Below are 18606 nucleotides of genomic sequence, written 5' to 3'. Positions count from 1 at the left end.
TACAATGTCTGTCTGACCTTCTGTTCCCAGCTTCATGTCCCCTATGCACCAGGCAAGAAGGGGTAAAAAGCTCTTTATTTGAAGTTCCAGGGTGAGGCAGGGCATGCCACAGGCCTCTCAACCACAGGCCCCCACAGCCCAGTGTCAGGCAGGCCCCGGCTACACAGTCCAGCTGTGCTCCCACCCAAAGGAGAGTCAGTCAGACCTGCAGGTTGACAAAGGGTGCGAAGCCTGCCATGTCCTGGAGTAGCACCAGGGCCTGGTGCAGGGGTGGCTCCACGTCGACGTCCACACCACGTTTCCGCAAGCGGCTCAGGCTGGGCTCGGCCACATGGTGGCAGTGCCGGACCCGCAGCGAACGCAGCGCCGGGCAGTACTCGGCCAGTGTCCTGAGGGAGGAGCAGGGTGATGCTGGGTCCAGGAGGCCCCCTCACGCCGTGCAGGGCCACTAAACCTGCAGCTGGCTCCAGCAAATCCTAGGCTTCCCTCCAGCTCAAGGTCTGCTCTTTTCTCCAGTCCCCAAGGAAGGGGGCAGGGATGGCATTACAGACTCCAGGCCCCCAGCTCTTTGGGGGCTTCTGGCTCTTAGAGAGTACCTACCCTTGGTTCTTTCCAGCGTTTCAAGATTACCCCCCTTGTTGCAGAAATGCCAGAATTCAACTTTATGTCACATCTCTCAGTGTGTCAATCTTGGCTCGGAAGTTTGTTTTGTTTTGTTTAATTATAGGCTTTCTAGCCTAAAAAGAATCCCAGAGGTCTATCTGATGGCCCTTTGCCAAGTACACCCCCCCCCATCCTTAGAGTGATTGCCCACCTCCCACCCTAGAGCCCCATGCCCAGGCACCTGACACCGTCGCTTCCGACCCGGAGGCAGCCTGTGAGGTCGAGGTGCTCGAGTTGCGGGCAGTTCCGAGCCAACTCTTGGACCGCGGTGTCCCCCACATTGGCGTTGACAGCCAACGAGAGGCTGCGGAGGCCCGCGCCGCGTCTCTGCGCCAGGTACACGATGGCCTCGTCCTTGAGCTGGCGACAGGCGGTGAGGTCTAGCTCCTCCAGAGCCGGGCAGCGGTCGGCGAGGCCACGTAGTGCCAGCCCGTCCACCCAGTCACAGTGAGCGAGCGAAAGGCGCTGCAGACGCGGGCAGCCCTCAGCCAGCGCCCCCAGCGCCCGGCGACTCAGTTGGCCGCAGCCGGCCAGTGCTACGCTCCGTAGCTGCGGGTTCCGTGCCAGGACTGGCACCAGGTCCTCGTCCGACAGCCATTCGTGACACGGAGCCAGCGCCAGCTCCTGCAGCCCCTCGGCATCCCGCAGGAGCCGGGCCAAGGCGGCCCGTGGAATCTGTGGCCCCACCTGCGGGCGGGAGGCACCGAGACTCAGTCTGTCCCCGGGCCGGGACACTGCCTGGCAGCCGCCTACCTTCAGGACTTGCCACCTGCCCTCCCGGGAGGGACACCATGCTCCCTCCCAGTCGCTGCCCAGTGCTCGCCCCCTGGAGTTCTCCACGGCGCACCCCGGGGTCGCAAAGGGTCTCCAGCGCCGCTGGGGCTGGCCTGGAGGCGGGGCGAGGGCGGGGCCCGCGCGGGGGCGGGGCTCCGGGCCCCGGCTCACCTGGGCGGCGTCGAAGCGGCGCAGTCCGGCCAGGTGCAGCTGAACGAGCGCCCGGAAGGCGCGGCTGACGCGCTGCAGCCGGAGCAGCTGGCGCAGCGGGACCCAGTTGAGGACGTGCGGGAGCAGCACGTCTTCCCAGGGCAGGTCCAGGAGCCTGGGAGGAAAGCGGCGCTGACGTCCCCGGGCCGCTGTTACGTGCGAGTCCGTCTGTTATACCCCAGCGTCCCCGCTGGCAAGAGGGGTCCAGGTCCGGCACAGGACTCAGCTGCCCGCCCGCGGACCTCTTTTTCCCTCCCTCGGCCCCTCCAGTGCTCGGTACCTGACAGCTCCCGGTTCTTGCTCCCCTCCGGACTGCTCCATTGGTGGCTCCATCGCCGACTACTGCGCGTGCGCAGTAAGCTCTTCTCGCTGTGGCCTTGAAGCGGCAGCGGCGATCCCGCCTCCTCGGTCTGAAGAGACAGACCGATTTAATCGAGTGCGGTCTCACTGAGAATCCTTATCGGAAAGCTTTCCGGACGGACCCCGAAACTGAGGCAGAACAGACCGGTGATGGACCATTAGATGTCTTCCCAGCGGCAGGGCTTGAAGCCCGAGGCTGTGCTTCCGCTCGTCGTTGCGGGCCAGAAGCGGCCTCTGAGCGGTGGTGGGAGGAGCAGACCAGGCCAAAGGCAGAAGGGGCGGAGCCAGGGCCCCTAGGTTACCGAGTGCCTCCCTCTGTCCTCCGGTCGCGTTTAAGCGACTTTGAAAAAAGAAGGGGGGTCGGGGCGGGGACTGTCCAGACTCTAACTGGTATGCAGTAGGTGCTTAATAAGTAACTGCCAAAAGAATACATTAAATGGGCGGCGCTAAGGCTTTTCTTATCAAGCAGACTTGTTCAAACCTGCCGTTGCTTGTGAACTGTGAAGTGCACACTCATGACGTCCATCCCTTCCACTCAGGACAGCGTGGGCCGGCTTTGCCTAAGGAGAAAGGACTCTATGGGACCAGCTGGGCCTCCTCCCCGCGGTCCAGAGCCCGGGAGGAATGCGTGCTCCGCGCAGCTTCTTGACTGGCCCCGAGTTAATTGCAGGGAGAGTGACGCCCAAAGCTCACAGCTCAGTCATCAGGCTTCCCTTCCACTGTGCCCCCATATACGAATCCCAAGTCGCACTCTGGGGAGCCCCTGGCGTAACAGTTTCCTCCACCATCCAAGGGTGGGTGTGGGGGCATGTGAAAGACCGTAGGGCGTTGCATTCTACATGGGTGCGCACCCCTGTGCAAACATTTCAGCCACCTCTTCATAAAGCTGCTTCCCATCCGCGATCTCACCAGGGCTTCGGGCACCTTTGCAAATGTAGGCAGGTCCGTCCATTTTAAAGATGGGCAAACCGAGGCTCAGGGGAGGAAGCTCCTTAACCGGGAGCAAACGGAGCAAGGATACAGGACCCAGACATCCTGGTTTTCCCAGAATCCCTTCCACACTCCCTCATTACTCAGTGTAGCATGGAGGGAGAAGCCAGCCAGCACGGCAAAGAGCAGAAGAGGGTGAAGCTGGGTGAGGGGCTTGCGTGCTCTCCTTCTCTGCCTGCTTGGGGAAGGGGTAGCCTGGAAGGATCTCGGCAAAGATCCCTGTGGGCACGCACCACCTCCGGCCCGCGCCTCCTCCCCCGCCCCTTTGTTCGCGCCTCTGCGCTTGCGCATTACGGCAAATCTGGCGCTGTCCCCTTCAGCACCTCCCGGAACCCGCGCCACCCTCCCCGCGGTGAGCCCCGCGCACCCCCGCCTCGAACGTCCTCGCACCCTCTGACCACCCGAGCCGACCCCCTCTTCCTTGCGAGGTCATAACCTGTCGGCCCGGGCCTTCCAAAGGAGACCAGTTGCCATAGTAACTCATGTGGCGTTTTCCTAAAATAGCCAGACCCTCTCCACCCTGGCCAAGGGCACAAGGTTCGCGTGTGCCTCCCCTCCCAGTCTTCGGGTCACCCCTTCTAAAATCTCGCTCCCGAAAAGGCGGGACGATTAACCTAGGCCGCAAGGAAGTTCTTCCCGGAGTCTGACTTATCCTTCCTCTGCACTCCGGGTGGGTGGTCAGGACAGGACTCCGGGGTCTGAGGTTGGGAACCCCGAAGTGTTTAAGACTGCCTTGGCTCGATGCCCCTTCCATAGTTGGTCTGGCTCTAGGGGGCGGGTCCGGTCTACTCCCGTACCGTGTGGTTTGCGTGGCCGCGTGCTTGTGGGGGCGGGAGCGCGTGTGGCATGTAACAGGTCATGTGGCAGCCTCCTGGGGACACGCGTGGGGTCTGGAGCAGGACAGGCGTGTGCAGCTGGACCCTGTGTGGTTCAGGAGACGATGGACGAGATGAACATGAGTGGGGTGGGGCATCTGAGGGTCTAAGGAACAGAACCCGGGGTTCTCTGCACTCTCCTCTTCCTCTGGCGTGAGTCTGAGGTAGTGACTAGGGGGTTGGCATTCTTTGGGACTCAGGGCCCTGGGAAAGAAGGGAGGTGGGGGGGGATTAGCGTTGCTTGAGCAGAGCGTGGGGAGGGGCGGAGGAGGGACTGGGAGGCGGGCGGGCCTGGAGCAAGCGGGAGCCTTGCTGCTTTCCAGCTGAGCGGGGCCCGGCCTCTCTGCCTCTCTTCCGTTCCAGCTCCGAACGAGCAGCGGTGAGTACTGGGGTGCCTTGGAGGAGGGGCTGCACAGGGGAGGCCCAGGCCCCTGTTGAGCTTCAAGAACCTGTCTGGCAGGGTTGCCGCTTCTGACAGCTTTCCCTACCGTGCTTTGCCACCAGAGCCCCGGTTTTCCTTTATGGTCCCTCCTGGACTGGACAAGATATGTCATACCCCTGGAGTTGGGGGAGAGGGCTGTGGTGCAAGCCCCTCACCCAGACCTGGTCCCTGGTGGGGGGAGGAGAGGATGTGTGTCTCTGATTATGTGTGCAAATGTGCATCTGTGTTTATGATTGTGACGAGGAGATCTCTGTCTGATACACCTGTCTGTGTGTGCATCAGAAGATGAGAGCCTGTCTGTATGCATATTTGGATACCTCTTTGTGTGTTCCTGTTTGGTGATCTGTGTGTAAAGCAAGCATGTGCTTTTCCATTATACACATATTTGTTATGACTGTGAGTGTATGAGGGTGTGTCTATGAGCAGTGCTGCGTGTGCCTGTGTACTGGAGGGTGTTGCCTATGAATGTGTTAACTGTGTACTCCTATCTGTCCTTCTGCACGTGTGTATATGAATTCATGTGTGTGTGTGTGTGCATGTGTGATATGGGAAAAGGATGTCTCTTGCACCTATGGACTGAAGTTAGGGCCTCTTTTCAAGCTTTTCTTCTCATCTCTTCTCTGTATCTCTCGGCACTTGCTGGTCCCTATGTGACCCCTCTCTCCTTCCAAGAAGCCTGATGTTCCTCTTCCTAAGTGAGGCCCCAAAAGCAGGATTATAGAGGACCCAGGGATGTACTAACGGGTGTCATAGTAGCTGGCTTCTATTACATTTTCCTGTGGCTTGCAGCCCCATATGATCCAAAAGATGGGATACCAGCCTCCACACAAGAAAGAGTTCCCAGCTGCCCCAGAACTGAACTCAATGAACTTCTGAATTAGCTTGCTCTTTCTTCCTAAAGTGCTGCTCAGGGCTCCCAGACAGGAGAGGAACTGAAGGCCCACTGAGTGGATGGTCCCTTTCCCCTAAGGTTTCCATGGAAGGAGCCATCAGGGTTAGGACGGGTGATCCCATATTTCCAGGCCTGGCTAGGTCCTGGACCTTAGAAGCCCCAACCCACTTTCCCCTCTCTGTCTGAGCTGCCCTGTCTGTCTGACTTCTATGCAGGGCATCCATGCTCTCCTTCCTCTCTTGCAGGCCTGTCTGAAGAGCATGCAGCCCCCTCACTCCCTGCCTGGCCTCGCCATCCCTGCCCCCCCAGCCTGACCCCCCGGCCCCAGCATGGCCCAGGGTGCCATGCGCTTCTGCTCAGAAGGAGACTGTGCCATCTCCCCACCACGATGCCCCCGTCGCTGGCTCCCCGAAGGCCCAGTGCCCCAAAGTCCCCCAGCCAGCATGTATGGCAGCACAGGATCCCTAATACGACGAGTGGCGGGTCCAGGTCCTCGAGGCCGGGATCTGGGACGTGTGACAGCACCTTGTACCCCTCTGCGAGGCCCCCCATCACCCCGTATGGCTCCCTCACGCTGGGGACCCTCTTCACCCACTGGGCAGCCCCCACCAGGGCCACAGAGTTCTGTAGTCATCTTCCGTTTTGTGGAGAAGGCCAGTGTGAGGCCACTGAATGGCCTACCTGCTTCTGGAGGCCTGAGTCGGAGCTGGGACCTGGGTGGGGTTTCTCCTCCCAGGCCCGCCTCAGCCCTTGGACCTGGCTGCAACCGGAAGTTGCGGCTAGAGGCATCCACATCAGACCCACTCCCAGCTGGAGGAGGCTCTGCTCTTCCTGGTAGCCGGGACCCCTCACGTGGGCCATTGGTACCACCCCAGATTGGGGCAGATGGTCTTTACTCCTCCCTCCCCAATGGGCTGGGGGGGACCCCTGAGCACCTGGCCATGCGTTTCCGAGGACCTGCAGACACTGGATTCCTAAACCAGGTATGCAATCTGCCTTGGGCTCTCTGGGGCCTTAGCACCCCAGCTAAGGGACAAAGCTCAGCCCCTGTTGGACTGAAGCTTGTCTCATATATTCACCCAAATCCTTTAATGTCCTAAATCAGCTTTCTTGCCCTCTGTCCTTGTGTCCCCGCACCCTTCATCCTGTCCCACGTGGTTTTCTTTCTGCTGCTCCATATTCTTGTGTCCTTGTATGTCTGGCTTTCATTTTGGGGTCCTGTGCCTTTCACTTCCTCTTTGGCTCAGGGGGACACCTGGTCCTCCACCCGGGAAGTCTCCTCTCATGCTCAGAGAATCGCTCGAGCCAAATGGGAATTCTTCTATGGCTCCTTGGACACCCCCAGCTCAGGTAAGGCCTGGACTTAGCCTAGGGGAAGTGGGTAGGGCCTTCTCCACAGCCTCCAAGGACTGGCAAAGAGGCATCCTTCAAACCTTCTTCAGGGCTTCCTTGGGCTCCCCAGTCAGCCGAAGTCTCTCTGGGCTCCAGTCTTTCATCTACACCATGAGGATTGGGCTGGGTTCTAGAGGAAGCTGGGTGGTGGTGGTGGTGGGGGGGGATGGCCGGACATTGAGGGCTATTCCTAAGAGTAAAAGGAAGTCTGGTCTCCTTCGTAGTTATTCCTAGGCATTTGGATCAAGTGAAGGGTGTGGCAGATACGTAGCGGTTAGATGATGGAAGAGTCTCCAGCCTGTGTGAGGCCGTGGGGAAGCCATCCAACATAAATGGCTTCCTGACCTGGATGTCTGTGCACACAGGTGCTAAGCCCCCAGAGCAAGCTCACCCATCCCATGGGGTGGGTTCCAAGCAAGGCTCTGGGGTGGCTGTGGGGCGAGCAGCCAAGTACTCTGAGACGGACCTGGACACGGTGCCCCTGAGGTGCTACCGAGAGACTGACATCGATGAGGTGCTGGCTGAGCGGGAGGAGGCTGACTCTGCCATTGAGAGTCAGCCCAGCTCTGAAGGCCCTGCTGGCACTGCCCGGCCACCTGCCTCACGACCCAGCCCATGCCCTGGCCCTCCTTCCAGCTTGGGCAGTGGCGATGAAGATGACGAGGCTGGTGGTGAAGAGGATGTGGATGATGAGGTGTTCGAGGCCTCCGAGGGGGCCCGGTGAGTGGGTTCAGGGAAGGGAAAGCATGCTGCTCGCTGTGTTCTACCTACTCTAGCAAGAACATGGAGGAGAGGAGAAGACAGGGCTGTGAGGGCCAAGACAACATGGGCAGGATGGGGAGGAGATTCCAGGCAGAGGCCTGAGGCCTGGGAGAATATTAGGAATGTATGGTCATTGGGCAAGCCTTAGGAGTTGGGGCAGCCACAGGGACGAGGCGAGGTTCTAGATTATCAGGGGCCAGAAGCCAGATTGGGGACATGGGAGCATGGATTAGATCCCGGGTCCTGGCAAGAGAGTGTGGAAATGTGGGGGCTTTTCCTTTCTGTCTCACGCCCCACTGCTGCGTGGAGCCACATCTTCTCCTAAGATGTTACCAGAAATAGAAAAGGGATGGCAGGAGGGAAGCGGATCAGGGGAAAGGAGGAGAAAGGGAGATTAGCAGGGAGCGGGGAGGAGGGGGGCTGGGTGCTAGCAATGGGCAGGGCTGGGACCCTGCAGACACTGAATTTCATGGGCCCTCTCCCCTAGTGGCTTTTTCTTGGGGGGTTGGATCTATGGAAAGGGGTTGATAGCCCCTGTATCAGTTGGCAAGAGTTCAGTGGCAACCTGCCAAGGCCTGGTTCTGGGGAGCTGATCAGACATTCTCCCTGCCTCTGCAGACCGGGGGACCACATGCTACTCTCTGGGCCTCTCAAATCACCAGTTCCCTTCCTACCTGGGACCAGCCCCTCGGCAGATGGGCCTGACTCTTTCAGTTGTGTGTTCGAAGCTATCTTGGAGTCACACCGGGCAAAGGGCACCTCCTATAGCAGCCTTGCCTCCCTGGAGGCCTTGGCCTCACCTGGCCCAACCAAGAGCCCCTTCTTCACCTTTGAGATGCCTCCCCAGCCCCCAGCTCCCCGGCCTGACCCACCTGCCCCTGCCCCACTTGCCCTGCTTGAACCGGATTCTGGTACCAGCTCTGCTGCTGATGGTCCTTGGACCCAGAGACGGGAGGCGGAAGAGTCAGATGCTGGGGCCAAGGTGGCTCCAAGGAGGGAGTTTCCTAGTCCTTCCCACTCTGAGGATAGCCTTGGGCTGGGGGCAGCACCCCTGGGCAGGTGAGTATTTTCTTTCATTGGTCAGCCCCCATCCCAGGCCCCCAGAATTGCTGATTAAGGGACAGAGCCCCAGAATGAGGAAGTAGTTTATATTCCTGACCAAGAGCAGGTGGTTACCAGATGCCTGTTTTCCCGTTTGGAGGCCTCCTGCCATCGGCCCCCTGCAGCTCCCTCCCTGGGCTCAGATCCAGTGACTGGAGAAGCCATGATTCAGGATGAAAGAATCCCCAGAGAACATCCTCTTTCTCTCTTGGAGGGCCCTCTCCTTCCCAGACAGAGCCTCTCACCCCCACCCAGCCAGACCCACAGCCAAAAGCCCCTCCCTTCCCCTCCCTCCACCCGCTCCTCCAGGAGGCTGTCTCACCCAGCTCTAGGAATGTCCTTTCATAGCCTAACCTTTGTGCTTTCCCCTCTGCTGTTACCCTCTCAGTCATGGCAGCCATGGCAACAGGAGGGGGTGGCCAGGGAGACAGGGTTGCCTAGCAACCAGGAGTTTCCGGCCTCTGTCTCTGGGGTGACAGGTGGCTTTGCGAGTAGAGCAGCTGGGTAGGGAAGGAAGGCGAGGAAGAAGATGAGGGGTGCACTCTGACCCCCAAAGCTGTAACCCCAGGAATGCTTCTCTATGGGTAGAAGGGAGCACCAAGGAAGAGTCCTCTGAGAGGCGGGGAATGAAAGGAGCAGGAGGTAGCCCTAGTGCTCCCAGATCTTTGCGCGACCTCACTGCTCTTCCCCAGCGTCCGTTTATACCTGGGTGCCTGTGTACAGGGCTGTGTGTGCAGATAGAAGACTGCCTTGAGGGGGGCAGGTGCGGAGAGATGGGGATTCCATATCAAAGAGCAAACAGGGCGGTAGTGGTGCACACCTTTAATCCCAACACTCAGGAGGCAGAGCCAGGCGGATCTCTGTGAGTTTGAGGTCAGCCTGGTCTACAGAGCGAGATCCAGGACAGGCACCAAAACTACACAGAGAAACCCTGTCTTGAAAAACCAAAAACCAAACAAACAAACAAAATACTTAGGTCCCTGGGAGCTCTGGGGAGTAGCCAGAACTTCCACAGCACTGATATGGGTTAGATTTGAGGCAGAACTTCCATTGAGAGATGATAAAGTAGGCAGATGGACAGAAGGCTAACTAGTCTCCTCCCCTAGAAAAAAGAAAAGGCCCTTCCCATGCCCCTCCAGCCATTCCCCAACTTCCAGGTCTAGAGCAAAGGGGGGTTCTGGATGATCCCCAAGCTCTGCCCCCATCCTCAGCTGCTGCTCTACCCTGGCAGTGAACCACCCCTAAGCCAGCTGGTGTCGGACTCAGACTCGGAGCTGGACAGCACAGAGCGGCTGGCCCTGGGAAGCACAGATACCTTGTCCAATGGGCAGAAAGCAGACCTGGAGGCTGCACAGCGCCTGGCCAAGAGGCTGTACCGACTTGATGGCTTCAGGAAGGCTGATGTGGCCCGGCATCTGGGCAAGAAGTAATGCCCCTGGGCTGGGACTGAGGCTGGGCTCAAGGAATTCGTCCTCTCCAGTTAATTCTCAAGGCCTCTAGGCAATGCCCAGCTGGCCCCTTCACACTTCCCCTTGTGACACCCCTACCTGTCTGCCCTGCCCACAGCAATGACTTCAGCAAACTGGTGGCTGGCGAGTATCTCAAATTTTTTGTCTTCACGGGCATGACTCTGGACCAAGCTCTCAGGTGGGTGTTTAACCCTCTGAGGATAGTCCTACCGACCAGGCTTGGTGTTTGGAGTTCCAGCTACATGTCTTCTTATTTGTCTTGGTGTCGCTCTTCAGTGACCAGGACTTCCTGGTAAGGAGGTCTTGGTGGAGGGTGACATCTTCTTCCTCCCCTCTTAGGGTGTTTCTTAAGGAGCTGGCCTTAATGGGTGAGACCCAGGAGCGGGAGCGTGTACTGGCCCACTTCTCCCAGAGATACTTCCAGTGCAATCCTGAGGCCCTGTCCTCAGAGGGTGAGCAGGCTGGGAGCCGAACTGTCCCAGCGAGGCCACAGAGCCACACATACAGGAGCAAGTGTTTGTGCAAGAGGGAGTGAATGTCCACGTTTGTAGGCATGTGCACGTGCATCGGTGTAAATACAGCTATATGCATATGGAACTGTCCACTCGGCAGGCAGGACGCCAGGTCAAGTGTGTTTTGAGAGGCAGGTGGAGCTGTGTTTTGCATGAAGTTGTCCCCTATGTATGTGCAGGATCAGATTTGGCCCCAGTGCTGACTGGCTCTGCATATGTGTGCTTGCTTTTGTTTAGTACGTCTAGCGTGTTGAGTGTTGGAAGCAACCGCCCCAGTAACTTGGGGAACTAGGGAGGGGAAACCAGAGATGGAAGGCTGGGTTCTTGCTGAGGAAATAGGCTACAGGAGAGATGAAATGGGTTCACAGAGTTGGGGATAGGAAGGAAGTTCGGATAGGAAGGGCAAAAGGATCCAGAAAGAGTTGGGTGGCGGACTGCTGTGGGAAGAACCCCTGGGAGGTGGCTGGAGCTGACAATCAATTCTCCCCTAGACGGTGCTCACACGCTGACCTGTGCTCTCATGCTCCTCAACACCGATCTCCACGGCCACGTGAGTGGGGACATGGCAAGTGGGAGCCAGAAAACAAGAGACTTAAAAGCTTTGGGAGGCTAAGCACCTCCCAACCTCACAGACCTCTGTTCTCCTCCCTTAGAACATTGGGAAGCGCATGACCTGTGGGGACTTCATCGGAAACCTGGAGGGCCTCAATGACGGTGGCGATTTCCCCAGGGAGCTGCTCAAGGTTGGGGGGAGGGGAAACTCAGCCGGTAGAAATTGCTAAAAGGGCCAAGGACAGGGTACCTGCCCAGCAGCAGGGCTGTAGGGAGGGGAGGGCTGGGACTCGGGACTTGTTGGGTAGCTCCGGCGGCAGGAACCTGGGCTCTAGTGACTCAGCTTGGGGACCGCCCCCACGCCCAGCCCCCACAGGCAGGCTCTCACCGCACATGCGCACGCGCATGCAATCCTGAGGCAGGGGGGGGAGGGGGGCCGGTTCTGCAAAACACGTGAGCAGGCCATCCTGGACTCTGCGTTTGCTCTCTTCGGTTCCAGTATTCACAGAGGGTGGGAGGGAGGTGTCTCTGCTGGTGCGCGGGCGTGGGGTGTGCACGGGAACCCTGCTCTCCACCTTAATGTATAAGAGCTATAAAGACCCTCCTGGCTCCAGTGCCCAGGAGGGAGCCTACGGTAGAGGGGTCAGAGAAGGCGCAAAGGTTTTCCCAGGTTCTTGCCTCCAGGGCACGACGCTGGGACTAGATACTGCTCTTCTGGCTGCTTTGGAAGCAGATCCTGCACCCAGGTGCCAGGAAAGAGATAGGTACCAGTGGGAGGGAGCCGTCTGACCCTGTCTCGCAGTTATCCTCCTCCCCATGATGGAGATGGAATGTTTTACCTCGGGAGGCCTGAACTAACTTGAAGAAGGGGGTCTCTGGGCCACTCTATACATATGACGACACAGAACAGGTCATGGGTTGGGGTATATTGGGCACCTGAGTTTGAGCGTGTATCTGAGTGGGCGTGTCCACTGTGAGTTGAGGTGTCAGTGAATTGGGCTGTGAATTGTGTGTGTTTGGCAACTGTCTTTGAATCGAGGGACCTGCGTGATGTTGAGGTGTTAGTGCTTTGGGTGTAGTTTGGGTATTTGTGTGTGATGCAGCGTGGTATGCATCTTCCAGCTGGTTATGTCTGGTTTGACAGTAGAGGGTGTTTGTCAACTGTAGATGGTTCCTTTTGAGGTGTACATCTGTAACTTGGGGTGAATGGGAATCGGTGCGTCAGGCAAGTTGGTATGTCTGACCTGGTGGCACATGGACTTGGCTTGGACATTGGGATAGCTGCTTATGGACAAGGTCATGACTGTTCGAAGGCCGGCCCGCGAGTCTCAGGGGCAGGACCAGGGGGGTGGAGGGTGGAGGGTCGGGGAGCCAGCCGACCGCTCCCCCCAGTTCCCAATCCTGACAAGCAGAAGGGTGCTGGGGACGCCGCCCGTAGCCGCCCATCGCGCGCGCGGGCTCGGCCCCCCTGGCGAGCCCCCACGCATGCGCCCCCGCTCGCCGCCGGCCCTCCCCACGGCGCCGGGCTCGCGCCGTGCTGCTCCGTCGCGCGACGTCCCCGCCCTAGCCCGCGCCCTCCCCTCCCGCCGGCGCCCCCTCCTTCTGCGGAGCTGCGGAGCCCACGGCGCCGCCGCCGAGCACTCGGTGCGTCGGTGGGAGCCGGCGGGCTCGGGCCGGGCGCTCGCGCCGGCTGTCGGGGAGCCGTCCGCGGCCGTCCGGGCGTCCCGGGGCCGAGGACGGGCGGGGGCATGGCCGGGGGCCGCGGCGCGGCGGCCGGGCCAGCATGATTGGCGTCAACAGCATCCACAGCAGCGCGGGGCGGCTGCGCTCGCGCTCGCTCTGCTCGGTGCGCTACGGGCGCACCCACCGCGGCGCGGAGACCCTGTGCTACGGCTGGCCGCAGCGCTCGCGCAGTCTCAAGCCCGTGCTCTACACCGATCTGGTGGTCAGCCGCCTGCAGAGCCGCAAGAAGAAAAAGGCGGTGAGGGCGTGGGGCCCGCGGCCCACGCCAGGCCGGGCGGCGAGCGAGGGGGCGGCTGGAGGGAGGTGCTGAGGGCTGGAGAGCGAGCACACGAGGAGGGTATGGGTGGGGACGAAGGCGTTTGGGGAGCCCAACGGGGTGGAATTCCTGGGCAGCTAGAGGTGGGCCTGCGTTGTGGGGGTGGGCCAAGGTGGACCTTCCTCACCAACCATTCTGGGCGAGGAGGGTTTTCTAGATGGGATCTACATAGGACTCTGTGACGGGGCTCAGGTCCCTTCAGAGGAAGGAAGGTGTGGTTGTGGGCCCAGGTAGTAGTCTTGAAGAGGGCAAGATGAAGAGCTGGAAGGCTGGAGACGAGGTTGTGGGTTGGAGGTCTTGGTGGTTACTCCAGCCTCCTGGCTGCAGAGTTGAGGAGTGAGAGAGAGGGTTCAAGGTCCGAGCCCTCCTGGGTTTGGCCCAGGTGTGTTGAGAGCTGTGTGTTGATCAGCCTGGTTTGTGTCATGCGAGGTGGAGGCTTTGGGATGCACCTGCCTGCAGACGGGATGCGCAGGCATGGAGGGCCTGGATAGCCTGTGGCAGGCAGGGCGTGTATGGGCAGTGAAAGAGTCAGAGCCTGTGGTGTGTTGGGAGAATGAGGGGGTGCTGTGTCCCAGCACCAGGAAGGCACCGACGTCACCACTGCACCCAACTCACGCGCAGGCAGCAGCATCACAGCCCCACAGCAAAACACGCACATGCTGGGGACACACCCACTCACAGACAGGCTGGCAGAAGCGCCCCCACAGTTGGAATCGCTGGTATATTCTGAGCCATCCCCAAGTACAGGGGTCTCATACACGACTTCTGAAGGCCATTCTCCATTTGGGCACTGCACGGCCCTCAAATGTTCCCAGGCCAGCTGTACAGAGGGGAAGTGACTGGTTCAGGATCCACAGTTTGGGGTAGACCGCGCTCGCGACTCGAAGCTGAAATTCTTTGGTTGGCGCCACGCAGTGTGAAGTATGGCTGTGGGTAGAGCACTGAGCCCCGTGGTATCTGGCTGGATGGTGCTATTGGAGTTGGGGGAAGGCTCACTTTGTTCTGCAGTTGGGAACCAAAGAAGGTGAATACTCTATCATGGAGCCTCAGTTTCCCCATTTGCTTTGTGTGGCTTTACGCTGTGGAACCAGACCAGAACACATGGTCGGGGAAAGGAGGATTCTGTTTAGGGCTGTGCGTCCCAGGCTCTGCGCAGGGGAGCCCCTTAATGATAGGTAACAATAGCAACTGGCAGTTACTACGCACCAGCTGTGAGCCAGGGTTTCCATAGCCAGTTGCCCCCACATGTGGCTATGTGCATTCTCCCTGTGGAAAGCTGCTCAGGTCAGGCAGCTCCAGGGGTGGAGATGGGCCCGGGATCAGTGCTGTGTTCTAGTGCTAGGTTGTAGTCATGATGTCCTTCCTCTTGGTTCCATATTCTCCCTCAGGTTAGGAGGGAAGGTTCTGAGCTCTGAGACTGGGGTACGCGATGTACCTCCCCACAGGATTAATCCACACCCCTTGGTTTCTCTCCAGGCCTTGTACAGCTCCATCAAAAATGAAAAATTGCAGTGGGCCATGTGAGTACCGGGGCTGTCTGGGAAGGGTTAGGATAGAGTTGGGGCATGAGCTAGGAAGGGTCGGAGACACCAGAGAATTGGGGTTGTGTGTACAGGGAGGGGGTGGGAGGCCGAGAAGCAGAAAGGCTAGCTCACTTCCTTCTTTGGAAATGCCTGCCTAGACTTGGGGTCTGTCTTGTGTCCAGCTCTGTTGTTATGACAAGCTGGGTTGACACAGTGGGGGTGTGCTGAAACAGGAGGCCCCTGGCAGCCTGAGGAGAAAGCAGGCTAACTTTGGGAGTGCAGGAGGTTACCTTGGAGTACCATGGAACGAGGAATGGAGTTTTCCCTTGTCTTGGAAGTGTTCTGTCTGAAGGAGAAGATCCAGTTTAGTCTTCGGCCCCAGGCTGAGAGAGAGCCCTTGCCTAACCATCAGTGGACACACCTGCAGCTATCTGCAGTCCATTCATGGCTCAGCTTGAATAGGAACTCTTGGATGTTAGGATGCACCTCTGGGGAACAGTGTGCAGGGAGGGAGGAGCAGACGAAGGGAGGCTGTTTGGAGGCAAGCCTTGGAGTCAGCAGTGAGTTGTAGGAGATTAAGGGGGAAGTTGGTATTCGGGAGACAAAGGTGTGGCTGAAGTCAGTGTGGATGTGGGGATACAAGGCCACCGGCCTGGCTGGGACGGTTGGAAAGGAGAGTGGAAGGAAAGAATTAATGCAGGGTCCATGTAGGAGGCAGTGGGGGGCTGTTGGGACTTCTTGAGCAAGGCGATGAGAGAGGCTGATTTTCCTGACAGGATTTATGAGCAAAGATGCTGAGGGGCACTAAGAGGCCACCTTTTCCCTTTAGATTTTGAGACAGGGTCTCACACTAGTTCTCAGGCTGCCATGGATTTTTGACAGCCCTGCCTTAAGCTCTCCAGTGGTGAAATTACAGGCATGGGGCTCCAGGCCGGGTCCTTCTCTTCCTTTTGGCAGCATGTAACCAACAACTGTGAGCAGTCTGGTGTTAGGTGTGGTTAGGACAAGGCTGAGTCACACGTCTGTCCAGGAGAAAAGTGTGAGGGCTGGGTGTGTGCAGAAACGGACAGAAGCTTCCACGTGGCAGGGGGAAGGACGGTCCACATGTGACCCTTCCCCCAGAACAGCATTTGAGGGAGGGCACAGATCTGCAGCCTGGGGAAGAAGCCTTACTCAGAGACGGCAAGCTCCTGGTGGGGGAGTCCCTGGCAGCTGTTCACCACTCAAGGGGAGCATTTTAGGGCAGAGGCTCAGGGTGAAGGTGTGTGGCTCTGTGGCCAGTACTCCTGAACCAATCACACCTGCAGAGACGAGGAGGAGCTGAGACGATCTCTGTCTGAGTTGGCCGACCCTAACCCCAAGGTCATCAAGCGGGTCAGCGGGGGCAGTGGCAGCAGCCCTTTCCTGGACCTGACTCCTGAGCCTGGGGCTGCTGTCTACAAGCACGGGGCCCTGGTTCGAAAGGTGCATGCGGACCCTGACTGCAGAAAGAGTATGTGGCTGTGCGGGGGACGGGGTGGGGTGATGGGGTGGGGGGTGGAGCTGGCCTTCCTCAGGCCACTCTGACCTGCCTTCCCTCCCTAGCACCTCGTGGCAAGCGGGGTTGGAAGAGCTTCCACGGGATCCTCAAGGGCATGATCCTCTACCTGCAGAAGGTGCGGGGCCAGGAGTCGGGTGGTTGGGCTGGCTCGGCAGAGGGGAGTAGGTGGCTGGAGATGGCCAGGCCAGGATGGGGCAGAATAAGATGGGCACCCCCATAGGAGGAGTACCAGCCTGGGAAGGCTCTTTCTGAGGCAGAGCTGAAGAATGCCATCAGCATCCACCATGCCCTGGCCACCCGAGCCAGCGATTACAGCAAGAGGCCACACGTCTTCTACCTGCGCACAGCTGACTGGCGGGTCTTCCTCTTCCAGGCCCCGTGAGTGCCTGCCTCTTTCCCATTCCAGACCCTGCTCCCTGGATTCCACTTTCCTTGGAAAATCACGCTCCCCAGGCTGGGGACATAGCTCAGCGGGCAGAGTGATTGCATAGTATGCAGAAGGCCCTGGGTTCAGTCCCTAGCCCTGTACATGCCAGACCTGGTGATCATGCCTATAATCCCAGCACTTAGGAGGTAGAGGCAAAGATCAGAAGTTCAAGGTCATTCTTGACAACATAGCCAGTTCGGGCCTGGGATACTTGAGACTATCTCAATGAATGAGTAAATTAATAAGTAAATAAGACCACATTCCAGGTCGGGACTGGCATTCCTGGACAGGAACCTGGGGTCCCTATGCTGTCTCCCTAGGAGCCTGGAGCAAATGCAGTCCTGGATCACTCGCATCAATGTGGTGGCTGCCATGTTCTCTGCACCCCCCTTCCCAGCTGCTGTTAGTTCCCAGAAGAAATTCAGCCGTCCTCTGCTGCCCAGTGCCGCCACCCGCCTCTCCCAGGTAGTCCCGAATTGCTCAGTTCATCTGTTGACAGTGGGATGGGGTGGGTCGGGGTGCTAAGCTATATGCTCCAGGCTGCATGTGTGATCAGCCGTGTAGTATGTGGGTCACGGGAGGAGGGGTGTAGTGGGGACTGAAATCTAGCCCTTTGTTAAAATTCGCACAAAGGGCCTGTAGACTAGTGACTCTGACCAGGCATCCTTGGCTGTTAGGAGGAGCAGGTGAGGACCCATGAGGCCAAGATGAAGGCCATGGCAAGCGAGCTGCGTGAGCACCGGGCTGCACATCTGGGAAAGAAGGCCCGAGGCAAGGAGGCTGATGAGCAGCGGCAGAAGGAGGCCTACCTGGAGTTCGAGGTGAGCCTCCCTACCCCAATGTCTTGGTGTCCCCCACATAGGACAAGACCCTTAGGGATAAGAGCATCGCATCAAAGCATGGAGCCCAGCTAGGTGACTGGCAGATTTCTTAATCTCCGAGTCCTCATTTTCTCCTCTGGGGATCAAGTCTAAATTCCACAGCCACTAGGTTTAAGTGACATGTCTGTTCTGCCTCCAGCACTGTAAGGCCACAGAAATGCTGGCTGTCACTATAGGTGTCTCGGAGAGCCCGGGGAGGGTCATGAACCTCTCAAAGGTGTCCTTTAGGACCAGCATCTCCTGCCTGGGTGGTGGGGCGGGGTGGGCTGGTCGGGAACAGGAGGGCAGGCTCTCACCGCTTCTGGCCTTCTGCCTCAGAAATCCCGCTATGCCACCTATGCGGCGCTGCTTCGAGTCAAGATGAAGGCAGCCAGCGAGGAGCTGGACGCCATAGAAGCGGCACTGGCCCAGGCTGGGAGCGTGGAGGATGGATGCCCTCCACCTCACTCCAGTCCTTCCCTGCAGCCCAACCCCACCAGCCAGACCCGGGCTCAGCGTCCTGGCTCAGAAGCCCGGGCTGGGGCAGGCAGTACCAGGCCAAAGCCCTGAGCAGGGAACAGGATCAATGGGGGCAGTGCCCGCTGGGCACCTGCATGATGACATGGCCCTGCCTGAGCTCAGCAAGCCTCGGGCCACCCACGAGGGCCTCCTGGCCAAGGGCCCGACCGCGCCGGACGCGGTGTCCGGGGCAGGGCAGGGCTGAGCCGGGCCGCAGAGCCTAGGCAGGGGGCCTCTCAGAGACCCCCCTTTTTGTGATAGCGTTTTGCACTTTTTCGTACAGGAAGGGTGGGTAGGGTGGGAGGGGCCCGTGCCCCTGATTTTTGATTGGGGGTTTTCTTTTCTTTTTGTGGGGGAGGCCTGATAAAGTTTCTGCTTTCTGCTGAGACCACCCCCGCAGACACCAGCAGTAGCCCTTTGTCCTGGGGCCTGGTTCAGACAGAGGCCAGGAGTTGGGGTGAGCTGGTCCCCCTCTTTCTCCCCAAGGGCTCACCTCTCTCTTCGCAGAGACAGAGGAAGGGTGTCCACATTGAGGCCCCATTCACAGGCTGGGGTGGCACGGCCTGCTCCCCTCCTTTGGTGGCCTGCCCTTTGTATAGCCTCCACCCTCATTAAAACTGCTCTGAATTGCTGGCTGGGTCTCCTCTACTCAGGGGCAGGGATGGGCATCACATTGGGGTTGCC

General features: G+C 58.9%; 2 protein-coding genes across 6 annotated transcripts; one reads left to right on the top strand and one right to left on the bottom strand.

Annotated features, from left to right (window-relative positions):
* Positions 1-56: 56 nt before the first annotated feature.
* On the bottom strand, positions 57-3762 carry Fbxl15 (F-box and leucine rich repeat protein 15). 2 transcript variants are annotated; one of them, XM_036171408.1, is made up of 6 exons: positions 3612-3762; positions 2489-2567; positions 1928-2057; positions 1609-1762; positions 845-1350; positions 58-389 (listed from the first exon to the last, which is right to left on the bottom strand). In XM_036171408.1, the coding sequence occupies exons 3-6, from the start codon at positions 1978-1980 to the stop codon at positions 200-202; spliced, it is 903 nt and encodes a 300-aa protein (XP_036027301.1). In that variant the 5' UTR covers positions 1981-2057; positions 2489-2567; positions 3612-3762; the 3' UTR covers positions 58-199. The 2 variants fall into 2 exon arrangements, with proteins under 2 accessions (XP_036027293.1, XP_036027301.1); XM_036171400.1 differs by lacking the exons at positions 2489-2567; positions 3612-3762 and having other exon boundaries at positions 57-389; positions 1928-2314.
* Positions 3283-18555, top strand: Psd (pleckstrin and Sec7 domain containing). Of its 4 annotated transcripts, none has more exons than XM_036171338.1 (18): positions 3283-3349; positions 4196-4251; positions 5452-6189; positions 6454-6556; positions 6964-7318; positions 7979-8419; positions 9693-9887; positions 10028-10108; positions 10270-10382; positions 10934-10992; positions 11096-11185; positions 14530-14573; positions 15884-16068; positions 16161-16231; positions 16337-16494; positions 16864-17008; positions 17221-17364; positions 17743-18555. In XM_036171338.1, the coding sequence occupies exons 3-18, from the start codon at positions 5536-5538 to the stop codon at positions 17971-17973; spliced, it is 3069 nt and encodes a 1022-aa protein (XP_036027231.1). In that variant the 5' UTR covers positions 3283-3349; positions 4196-4251; positions 5452-5535; the 3' UTR covers positions 17974-18555. The 4 variants fall into 4 exon arrangements, with proteins under 4 accessions (XP_036027231.1, XP_036027244.1, XP_036027238.1 ...); XM_036171345.1 differs by lacking the exon at positions 3283-3349 and adding an exon at positions 3822-4025; XM_036171329.1 differs by lacking the exon at positions 3283-3349 and adding an exon at positions 3822-4036.
* Positions 18556-18606: the final 51 nt, after the last annotated feature.

The sequence above is a fragment of the Onychomys torridus genome, chromosome 1, assembly GCF_903995425.1.
Source record: "Onychomys torridus chromosome 1, mOncTor1.1, whole genome shotgun sequence".
Classification (NCBI taxonomy): Eukaryota; Metazoa; Chordata; class Mammalia; order Rodentia; family Cricetidae; genus Onychomys; species Onychomys torridus.
This window is presented reverse-complemented; position numbering and strand designations above follow the sequence as displayed.

What these genes read in the sequence shown, in the direction of transcription:
- Psd (XM_036171338.1), top strand. Translation starts at nt 5,536, where the DNA reads ATGGCCCAGGGTGCCATGCGCTTCTGCTCAGAAGGAGACTGTGCCATC. An exon ending in GCCCGGCATCTGGGCAAGAA is followed by an intron (nt 9,888 to 10,027) that starts GTAATGCCCCTG and finishes CCCTGCCCACAG; the next exon opens with CAATGACTTCAGCAAACTGG. An exon ending in AGGCCTACCTGGAGTTCGAG is followed by an intron (nt 17,365 to 17,742) that starts GTGAGCCTCCCT and finishes CTTCTGCCTCAG; the next exon opens with AAATCCCGCTATGCCACCTA.
- Fbxl15 (XM_036171408.1), bottom strand. Translation starts at nt 1,980, where the DNA reads ATGGAGCCACCAATGGAGCAGTCCGGAGGGGAGCAAGAACCGGGAGCT. An exon ending in CAAGAACCGGGAGCTGTCAG is followed by an intron (nt 1,763 to 1,927) that starts GTACCGAGCACT and finishes CTTTCCTCCCAG; the next exon opens with GCTCCTGGACCTGCCCTGGG. An exon ending in GCCGCTTCGACGCCGCCCAG is followed by an intron (nt 1,351 to 1,608) that starts GTGAGCCGGGGC and finishes TCCCGCCCGCAG; the next exon opens with GTGGGGCCACAGATTCCACG.